This window comes from Bombus bifarius, unplaced genomic scaffold (genome assembly GCF_011952205.1).
Source record: "Bombus bifarius isolate JDL3187 unplaced genomic scaffold, Bbif_JDL3187 scf7180000007986, whole genome shotgun sequence".
Lineage (NCBI taxonomy): Eukaryota > Metazoa > Arthropoda > Insecta > Hymenoptera > Apidae > Bombus > Bombus bifarius.
The window spans coordinates 1,638,654-1,650,237 of record NW_022884368.1 but is presented as its reverse complement, the minus strand read 5'-3'; the positions used below and the strand labels follow the sequence as shown (position 1 = coordinate 1,650,237).

Sequence of the window (11,584 nt, the reverse complement as noted above, 5' to 3'; positions counted from 1 at the left end):
GCATAACAGCGTGACTCTGAAATACAGGATACTCATGCCTGCATACAATGTATAATGCATTCACGTGATTCATGGGAGCGTATATGTGTATGTACCTTTGAATAATCAGATATAAATTTTGCTCTTTGCAGAATTTATGCGTTATGATCATTTTTCGATCATCGATCGATTCTGAGTGTTAACACGCTCGATAATCACTTCAATATCTGGCAGATAAAAATCCAATTGGTAATTACCCGTTTAAGTATTCCGAGGTGCACTTAAAGAGATTCCCTGATAATCAATACTCACGCGCCAAAGTCCTTTTCGGTTTTCCTGCGGCGAAACCATGGCTGCATATCCATTTGAATTGTAAATACGTATCTGTATACATAAAGGCCGGAAATGAAAGTGGCTCATTTTCGTTAGGGACATTGACCACGAGTATCGAAACTCGAGAAATTCTCTTTGGAATCTTCTTTGTCAAAGCGCGAAATTGGCAAAGGAGGATGGCATATCGTGATGTAGTTACGGTCCTGGAAAAAGCCGGTGCGGATGCACGTATACACGTGGCCGCGCTTATGTATCGTTCGTGGCAATAACTCCACGATTTATTGTCGCGCACGCTTTGTCAAAAGTTTCGAGTATATGACAATTGGTAGGACAAACTGTATCGTAGTTGTAGCTGTATGTCGGAGATTAATAATTTCGTTCTGAATTGGTTATGATTAAATTAATTGAATTCCGGTAATTTGCAGGAGTGATATAATTCTAGAGAAAGAAGATTTTGGAGCGTAGCCAAGAAACGTAGGATAACATTCGACTTTCCTCTACTTTTATCACGTTTAAACCATCTCAGAACGATCTTACGATTCTTTTTTATAATAACGAAGGTCGTATAACCTTATCGTTTATACTCTGCTTTTTATCTTATCCAAACGTGATCTTTCGAATTGCTCTTTAACAAATACTACTAATTACCGCTCCACATATTGATTCGGAGTAGTCATATACTTTGTTCCAATTTATAGTTTGGTCGGAAAGTTCTATCTCAAAATTTTGATTATATATTTACAACTTTATTTATTAACATAACAACCTTCCCAGTACAAGAAACTAACATGTTAATATCTTTCAGGTTTTCAGTGCCCTGGCAACGTAACGCCCCTCCTACCATCGTTCGATGAAGGCCAATGGCGGACTAAAGAGGGTAGTTTCGCGATTGGTACGATCCTGGGGAAAGCCGGTTGCATGCACGCACACGTGGGTGCTCTGGTTGCGGCGCTCGACAGTCGGCAAAAGCGTTCTATCGAGGGGCCCCCTGGCGTATACGCGTGCACACACGCGTGAGTATCTTACACATATAAAACAGCCGATCAGACTGAAGTCACGAGTAGAGTCCTTGTGTCAGCGCAGCAGGCACAGACGGTATCCCAAACGGAGTGCGGTCGTTGCTCACGAAGAAGCGGAAGAAAGACAGAAATAAGGATACACATAGAGACGTGTCCTAACACGCGGATCTGTGGAGAGTAGTGTACCCCTCCGTTGGCGAGTTTATGGGCGAGCAGAGGCGGCGTTATCGCATACAGCACGCGTTGCACGCTCGTCCGGGATTCAGCACCGAGCGGCTCGACAAAACGTGCGAGACACGAGACGCGAGGCGCGGCTGTGGCGTACACACATCCGTAGGTGTGATAAAGACATTCGATAGAGAACACACGAACGCACACTCTCGTTTCTGCAATTTCTGTTTCTTTCCCACCTACGATCATTTGTAGTTGCTACGTTCTCCCTCCCTTTCGTACTCGCTCTTTTATTGTCCCTCTTGCACGCTCTGTGTCTGGTCGTCTGTCTGTTTCTCGTGGTGTTGTCAGTGGCACACAGTCACAGCACGGCTACCAGAAGCCTGTAACACCGCACCGGCGAATGGAGAACGCGTTCACCAATCATCGTAAACGAAAGTGCGGGTGTTTCGTCGTTAACCAGCATCCCCGGCTAACTTATTGCGCGGTTCGCGTTAATCGAGAATAAACGGTGTGCGCATCGAGCAACCGGAGGTGAAGAGATTGTTTGGTGTTGTTTTGGTGGTGGTGTTCGTTGAGGATAACGAAGAATGGATCGTTTCCGAGTTACACCGGCCAATAATACGTCGCAATACGCGCAGCATCAACAACCATCGCTGGACTATGGTAAGTGCTTGTTTTTATTTAGTTTTTTGCTCCGCACGTGTTAAACTCCAAAAGGTTAAACGTACAAGTGAACGCGAGAGAGTTGCTTCATTTACGATTATGCTCGGATATGCATGTCGCGTTATACGAGAGAAATTTTGCAAGCGATAATCCAGCTACCTGTTCAAAACATGCACACACATACGCACACGCATGCGCGTGCATACATAATACCCCATAATTTACATATCCTGGAGCAATCGACTAAGGCTTCTCTGAGTAGTTTTCACCAATCTCACACGATTGTGCTGAGTCGTTAACGTAACTATAAATTTGCGCAGAAGACCGAAAATTTTCTATTTTAACGGCATTAAAAATATATCCGTTGAAACGTTGAGCAGAGTTCAACTCTGTTAAAGGTTTTCGCGTCAAGGTCGATCGATCTTCGCGGAGGTCCACCACCAGCAGGCATGGCGATAAATTTCTGAAATGAAACGATTAATTAAGAAAATTAGTCCCTTCGTATTTTGCATCCAAACTTCTGTCAGACAATCTCGATACTGTTATTTGCGAATTTAACTTCTTCGCTATTGACTAGGTTTCTTATCTATCGGTTCGAGTCATCCCCAAGATCGAAAGACCGGTATCTTTCCACTTCTTTTCTTAGCAAGAACGACGATAGTTCCTATTCGATATAAATAATTCCTCTTACATTTGAATAATTATTCCTCGAAGATATTCAACTTGAAAGAATCGAACATTGGCTTGAAAACAAACATGGAAGACGCGCGAAACTTGGCGCCTACACATTATCATCTGTATTAATTTAGAGGATGGTTAAACAAGTTTAAAATGACCGATGGCTATCGACGCGACGGCTGTAACCGCAAGTTACGCGTCCACGCAACGCAACACCATGTCGGTTCGGAGAAACCAGTCCAGTCCAACGTTGGATATCGTCGTGCTACACATACCACGCTATCGTGACTCCACCAGGCGCCTGGATACACTGACGGCATCGCGTTACCGATTTCCAGACGTTTTCGCGCTGACTAAGCGACCTTCAAGGTTTTGTTTCGTTTACCGATCGGTTGATCTACCTGCTGTTGACTTTTTCCGGCTTATTTTGCAAAATTACGGTTCGTCGCGTGTCCTTTAACTATCGATCGGTTAGCCGCTTAATAATTCTACGCGACTGTGTTTCGTAAGTCAGTGTTTTATTGGAGAACGATTGGTATTTCAACGAGAAGAGATTCTAACTCTGGACCTTGACGTTTTACGTACATGCGTGGCTCGTCTATTTTCGTTCGGACGTTTTCCAAAGGCGTGGTCGTCTCCGAATAGTCAATATCCACGATCGCGGTGGATTTGCATAAGAAATTGGACGTTTGATGAAATCAGGAAATTATTACGTATCACGGAGGTAGAAGAGGGATGCTTCTTTGTGGCGTACCTATATCTAATTCGATGCAGCCGCATAATCGGTTCCCTAGGGATCTGATCATTCGTGGATAATTAGCTACGTTTCCTTCGTTTATGTTTTCTTTCGTGGGTGAAACGTTGAGAAAGTAAAAGACAACCGAGGGCAAGTAACATGGTGAATTGTAAAGCAACGACAAACGTATAGAGAAACGCTTATTCACGTTTTCGCCATTGTCGAGATATCCAGAATGGCGGCTCCAAAAATAAAATATCGATGTAACGCCGCAATTGTCAAGGTCGACCACCTTGGTCTTTTACCCAAACCACCGAGATCTGATTATCGAGTGTCAGTGTTTCTCAATAGCGTTAGATCGGCGATAGAAAGAAGCCTCAACGCGGAGAGTTATGTAAATGATCGCTTCGATTTCGAATCACCGGCAGAACTTAATCGCTCGTTTCGTGTCACCACTGTCGCGAATTCGTCTCTCCAGACAAATTATCGTTGCGTAATCCTCGCGAACTGTACTTTGGTAACGAGAGGAGTTGTAGAGTTATTAATCCCGTTCCCTGCGACTCTGGCTCCTCGAGATAATTAAACGTATCTGCCGATAAGTAACGCTTACCAACTTTCCGACAAGTTTCGCGAACCTGCAATTATTACCAAATACAAGTCGACTCTACGATCTCCAAATGCATCAACTACCAATTATCTCCGTCATTAAATCGTCTTTATTGCCGCTTTCTTTCGGCTATCGCTTCCACTGTACTTTATTCTCCACGCTACCCCGAAACATTATCTTCATCTCTCTGATTATGAGACGACCATGAACGACACGCGAAAGGGTCTCTTTCTCTCTTTTAGTTACCATTGAACAGTAGTGGCTCGCATGAGAACCACTCGTAGTCTCTCTAGCTGTTGGATGGCTGAAGTTCGTCGACGAGAAACCCAACTGTTCAGGGCGGGGTAAAAGGGGCAGCTGCATCCCTGCTACAAAAGCCGAGGCAACGAGGGGTCGATAATCACGCAACCCCACTCTACACGTTGTATTTCGTTGCACGGTTGTCTGCGATTCATACACGAGCTGGACTTGTGCACTTACCTTCCTTCTCTCTCGATCTACCGATTCCTCCTTCGCGTTCCCTCTTTCGCTTCATCCCTTTCGCTCTATCATGTGTTCCGTTTGTCTATGAACGACACGCGTTAGGCGTCGAGGAAATCTACGTGGACATCTAACGTATGACAAGCGCCGTGTAATGAACTTGTTCGAGTGTTATTGCTTGTTAAGACTTAATCGTAAACCGTGGTGAACATGGTAGTCCTTCGTCTTGTTCGCGAATATAGCGACTTTAATTAGCCAGAAAAATAACATCGTGCTTAATTGTATAAATGAAACACGCGTATTATCTTGGTAGAGCGGGTTGTTTCGAAGGGAAAGAAAGTTTGAATCGTGGAATATCGACGAGTAAAGTGTCAGAGTACGTGTTGCCGTTGGATTGCACTCTGAGGTCACGTGTTCCGTGAACGTACACGCGATGGGCGACATCATATTTTCTCTGTTCGTAGATTTAGCAGATAAATCTGTGACGCCCATCCCTGTTAGAAACATGTACCTTTCTCGGAAGCAAGTTGCTCCATTACGACAGAATAGTCAATATATCAAATTTTTCGATCATATCTACAATTTTGAAATGGATTTGTTACGAAATAGAGTAGAAGTTCTAGTTTGCTATCTTCGAGACTTCGAGTTGAACGAACTCGAATCGAATCGACTGAAATGCATGTAAGATAGGAGAAATACGATTCAGATTATACCAAAACATTTATCACGCGAACGTTTCTCCGGATTCGTTCTCCTCGTAGCTACGTCGAGGGGTAAGTAGAAGCAGTTTCGCGCAATATATCGTGTCTTTTGTCGAGGTGTCATGTGAGAGACGTGGCGCCCTCAAACAACAGAAAGTAGAACGTGTGGCTTTAGGCATGGTAGAAACCCTTTCTTAGCTGTATTCAAGCTACCTGGCGTGGAGAACAATGTCGTTCGAATCCCCTTTCACAAACGACTCTCTTTTACAAGATTCCTACTGTTGGAAGAGGGATGACTTTATTTGTTTAACTTAACTATGCCAAAACTTTTATAATATCCGCTCAAACGACCGATTAAATGATTTTACTCCGTCGAAGGATTATTTTCTTACAAATACGGTGCTTTTAATTTATCAAATAATTAAACAGGCTTCCCAGAAGTAATTTAACTTTAATAGTAAACCTTGAGGCATCAATTTGAAAATCAACAAACACCATATTGTCAAAATTAATTCAACCCTCAAAATCCATGAACTCTGTCTCCTTAATCGAACACACGCTCAAACATGGTTGTGTGTACTTGCCGCTGTGTCCTCAGAGCGGCTTTTGAGCAGCCTGTTTCATAATAATTAATTAGTTCGACCTTTACTCGCTAGCCAGTGCTGTTAGATTGGAACGCAACACGGTCTGTTCACGACTGTCCACTAATCCTCAGAATTTGCTGTTTAATCCAACGTGTCCGCAGTGTATTCTCCATCTTCGCTGACGATTTTCATTGTAACCTTCCATATTCCTCTGTTACGTGCTAACTGACTTTGACACGCTATTTTCGGCTTTTGGACGTTCTACGTTTTACACGCAGAGTAGATTGCTTAATGTTTGAGACGAGTCACGAGACTTCATCACTGTCACTTAAAGCAGAAATCCACGTTACAAAGTGTAAGGAAACAGAGGTATCTTGCATGCAAAGAGCAAAAATAAAACGATGGATTACAATAACCGATATAACAATTGCCCGCTCGTGTCATCAGATTCCGTGGATCGCGACGAGACACCTTTCTTAAGGAATCGTCAGGTGTCGCAGAACAAACAAAGCTCTCGTTTATTCCACCGACGTAGAATTTCAATGACTGTTTGACGAATGGTTTCTCGAGGTGTTTTACAACTTTTTTAAAGTATAGAGCAGACAGTGCCTCGGGGCGCTGGTCTCGTACGCGATTAACAGCGTTCCTCGGGAGGAAAGAAGATGGAAAGAGGAGACGGCGGCGAAAGAAGAAGAGCGAGAAGGAGGAGGTGAACTAACAAGAAAGCTCTCCGCTATGTCCGCATAAATGAGGCACGTTTTAACAGATTTTTCGCTTTCAGATCGTAGATGGCATTGTGTATCCAGCGGTATCGTGCGCGTGTGTTCACGCCTGAATGTATTATGCATACACGTCTTTCCAGCGACGTATGACGCGGCGCCGCGTCGTATTACGGAGACGTAGTTCAGACGTTTTGCCAGCCATGGCAGCGTGCCAGACCTCACAGCCCTACAGTCTCCATTCCACTGCCTATGTGTTTATCAACAGAGAATTATGCCAACGTCGACCGTCGACTATACGAACCCATGGTCCAGCCTTTTGCCGACGCCACGCGTTTCGAGTGTTCCCAGCTTATCCGTGGAAAGATTATTTTCAGATGCCCAGTTCTTTTCAATCGAGCTCCTTCCCTCCGTTCAGTTCCTCGTTTCTTTGTAGCGCAGACTACTTGGAGAACGTGTCACGCGATTGTGAGCCTGCAAATTTTTCAGAGGATTTTGTTGCGCGTAGAGAATGTTGTTTTAATTTATCGTTGAACTTTTTCTCAGGGATTAACGAGTGGAATTTTTAACGTAGTCGTATCTGTTAGTAGAAGTGGTTTGAAAAATAAGACAAGACAATTGAGAACCATGCTTGGGCTGTATAACTTCCTTTCTCGTGTATTTAAATGAATATAAGAGCTCGAAATATGATGTACGAGCGCGTATAACAGAGAGAGTTACTCGAGTTACTTATTCGCCTAGGAACTTTACAATGTTGCGAACAAAACTCCTTCCACTCGATACCTCCGAAAGAAAGAAAGAGAGTTATTTTTCAAAGTTGCCAGTATGGAGTAACTTGTTCTTCGATAAATCTTCATTCGCGGAGGGAATTTGTGGAAGCTCTCGCGAGGCATTGAAATCTCGAAGGAAACCGTTTTGTAAAGCGTAACAGCGCTCGTGGGTCGCGCCACTTCCCTTACAAATACGATATATCCGGTGTTCGTTTATTTGGTCGTGCGCTGGATTATTTCGGGAAACTACGATGTTGCGAGGTTGGCGAGCATTCTACTTGGCGTGTTCTGTTCCAGCATTCCCTTTGTCCGTTCCGTGACACCAAGTTCTTCGAAAACTCATCACCAATGAATTCTCAAAAGCGCAGCTCTTCGCGCTCCACCATCGTAAACGCTTTTGTTCAGAACGCGCTGGATCTGGGTCGTTCGTCTCTTTCGACGAGATCGTCGCGAGAAATTTCACGGAATTTTGTCTCCTTGTCGATGGAAAGATTCGAGTGACAGATAGCGTTAACCTTCGGTTATTTAAAGAAACACATAACTGTACATCGCGACGCTATCCGAAGTTCCGTGTTAAAAGGCTTCCGAAATTCTGCCGTTCAAAGAATTTTATGTACGTCTAAATAGCAGAGAACAATTTGAGTTTTAATTTTCATTCGACGAATTTTTGTCAACTATTTTTTAGTTTTTTCGGATACTGAAAAGCTCATCCTCGATCGCGAGTCGAACACGCTTATCGATCACAGGGTAAATCGGCAATCTTGAGAATCTGCGAGAACGGCGCACTTGCCATAAATCTCTTTCCTTTTCTCAATCTTTCTTCTCATCTTTTATTTTTCTTTCGCTCAATGCCACCCTCTATAGCTTTCTCTCATTCCTCGTATGTCCGTTCCTTTCGTCCATTCGCTCTATTTTTACCCAACTTTTATTTTCTCATATTTGCACACATCATAATCATTGTCCGATGCGCAATACAGCGCATAGTAGACGAAATTATATAACAGAAAAATTGTGAGAACTCTTAGCTTCGAGTTCTATTCTAAGCTTGGAGATCCGGTCTCTCTCGTACGATCGTTATTGGTATTACTTCGAACACTTTTCTATAAAATCTGTTGTTCGATTGCAGAAAATATTGTCTTTTATATAATCTAATAAAAATAATATTCCCGAGACATCGCCATAAACTTTCCAAGTATAAGAACGATTTACTCCTGAAAACGATAGATCGCTCTATAAAACGATCACGTTCTCGTAAATTTGCCAACAGCTGCCGGTTATGCTTTCTCCGCTTGTTCGTGTATCGGTATCTTTCCGTGGATATATTTTTAAGTTTATCCTGGACGTGATAGACGCGGCTGGAACGGAACAAAAGCAGCCGCTGCCACGACAGTTGGCGTAATTCAGATATTAATACACGACCGTCTGCCTGGACACAGGCTGGGCTGTTTCTCCTCGAGAATTTGTGACGTATCCCCGGGAATAAATGTCAATTGACACGCCGAGCTCTCGGTGGAACGATCTTTCCCACAGCTATCTGCTTCGTGCAACGTCCAACCGCTCTTACGTCGTCGCTCGCTCCAAAGATTCATGAATGAAACAGCCTCTCGGTTCGCTTCGAATTTACAAACGAAATTGCCTGGAATCGTTTAATTTAATGTAGCTAATTTGCGTCAATAATGATATCCAGTGGATCTTTGTTGTTTCTGACTCTTAACTGAGTAGGAATTATTTATCGCGATTGAAATTGATGTGGAGATAAATAAAGGAATAGCTAATTATAATTAGAAGTTACCAAATTCGGTTTGCATGGATACGATGATCGAGCAAATATAAATTAATGTGTTAAGTACTTAGTTGCGACGACACAGTGGCGGTAGCTAACGAATTAGCACGGTGAACATTTACGATATATTTTATTATAAATAGAAGTAAGTTTTCCTCTGTAAATATTTTCTTCGAATTTAATTACAAGTTTCATAATTTACGAAAATATCATCGAATTCTCGTCACGGAATTCTCGCGGTGAAATATCCCACGTTTCAGACGTAACACAATTGCAACGAAGATAAAACGACGCACAACTGTGCACACACTCAGTTGTACGGCGTTGCATTCATACTTGAGATATTTTCAAAGACCTGCAGGTTGAAGAGGATCGCAAACTTTAGACACGCGGTGTCCATTGATCCCTGACTTTTCAATTAATCGTTCTGCTCTTAACCACCCACGCAATCGCGGAAGGCGGCACGCTTTGAAGCCACGTTTCCATCGATTTATTTCCAACGGGCAAACGAACATGGGAAACGCGAATGGTCTTCGTGGAAAACGTGCACATTTGCAACACACGTCTTTGCGTTTCCAATCTGATGAACATGTTCAACCGTGCGTTAAACAGCCGTGTGAAGATAATCTGCACGGATTATTTAGTCGGACTGGATTTTCAGAGCTTCATAAATTCGTTGCTCTTGCTTTGAAATATTGTCTCGAAGTTCATTAATTTCTACCTTGATGATTTCTGTTTATTAGTGGTATTCTAATGAAATAAAAACGACAAATGAAAAAGGGGACATTTTCGATTCAACGTTATACGATCGTCGTCTCAAACACAAATAAAAAATTAATTAGAAATTAATCAAATCACGACGGTTTAACGTGTTCTAATTTTATAATTATAATAAAAATAAGTTTCTAAATTACCAGATAGTGAATTATAAATACGTACTTCCACTTCTAATCATCGTCTCATAGAAATCAGAAGATCCAAAAAATGTATTAAGATGTCAGTTAAGTTACTCTTGTTAAGCGAAAACTACGTTTATGAGACATTTATCATCGTCGTGCTGTTCCACAATCGTCACAATGGCAAGCATGGTTTCCGCGAAGGTTGCCCCCGACTGGATCACGAACATCGACGTTTGATGAAGATTTAAGCGTTCAGGGTTTATTATTTAGCGAGAAAATTTCTCGGGCTTGCGTAAGTCAATTGGAACAGGACGATACGCGGTCGAGACGTGGATAGGCACGCGCATAAGCAACACCCAAGCGCTAACAATTATTTTATTATTGGCCCAATTACGCCGTTATTGTTTTCACACACACGCGGCGTATCACTTAAAGCGGTTTGCAGCGGCTTCTGCAATCATCCGGGTGATTCAACCGGCTGGATTTTTGCGTTTCTTCGTCCGGTCGCCCATTGTCGCGTGCAACGCGTTTGTTACATGTGTCGACGCGAGAAAAAATTTCCACTGACGATTTGTTTTCGTACTCTCTTGAAGGATAGAGGGAGCTGTTTCTGAGAATTTTTTTACTCCATTTGGGAAACTTCGGAGAGAGAGCCATTTTATTCGTTCTTCGTGTTTTCCTGTTGGAGATTTCATGTTTTCAAAGTCTTAAACCGAACTCGATCGATAAGAAGTTTCGGATAAATTGGCTCCTTCGTTACGTTCCTTGCACTGTTTAGGAGATAACGAGAAACGTGGATCGTTTAACTTCGAAAGTAGCCGAGAATTCGACAAAGCAAATTTCATGATCCTTGCGGTAAAACGGATCCCTGGAAATTGAGTTACGTTTAAAGCTTTTTATCCTCGTGTTTGAAGCTTTCCTTATAATCCGTCGCTTTATCGAGATATTCTGGCATTATACGTAAAGCAAACTTGAAAATTCTGATGGTGGTAGCAGTAAGTTCCGTGTGCCTACGATATTGCTTTCGTGTCCAAAAGCAATTTCGACTTTAGCCCCGGGAGGGCTCCCAGTTCCTTTTCCGGTGCATCAGACGAGAAACAGGACGCCAACGGTTGTGTCTCATTTTCCTGAGTAATATTATGCGCGAAAATATGCTTCCCATCTCGCGATGTCTTGACCGTATCCAAGACGGGCGACGTACTGCATAGAGATATATCTTTTTAATAAAAATTCAATTTACACGCAGCAACGAAGAGACAGGTACAAAATCAAAGTATCGATATCGACGATTAAATGAGTTTGATTAAACGAGCGAGGAAGAAGCTACGCGGGCCTCATCTTCGTAAGTGCACGTCAAGATTCGAGGGAAGAAAAAAGAAAACGTTGACGACCCATTTTCTCTGTTTTAAATATCTGCCAGAGTTTGCTGGAAAACGTGCACACGTTTACGCCGCGGTTT

General features: G+C 42.8%; 1 protein-coding gene across 3 annotated transcripts in view; it reads left to right on the top strand.

The window, feature by feature from the left end:
* Positions 1 to 1,396: 1,396 nt before the first annotated feature.
* Positions 1,397 to 11,584, top strand: part of LOC117204986 (solute carrier family 12 member 4) — a 97,410-nt gene continuing 87,222 nt past the window's right edge. For 2 of the 3 annotated variants that reach the window (XM_033442953.1, XM_033442951.1), the window contains exon 1: positions 1,397 to 2,168. In XM_033442953.1, coding sequence (XP_033298844.1) covers positions 2,093 to 2,168 — 76 coding nt within the window. In that variant the 5' untranslated portion in view covers positions 1,397 to 2,092. The remainder of the gene's footprint in view (positions 2,169 to 11,584) is intronic. The other variant, XM_033442952.1, reaches the window with a different exon arrangement.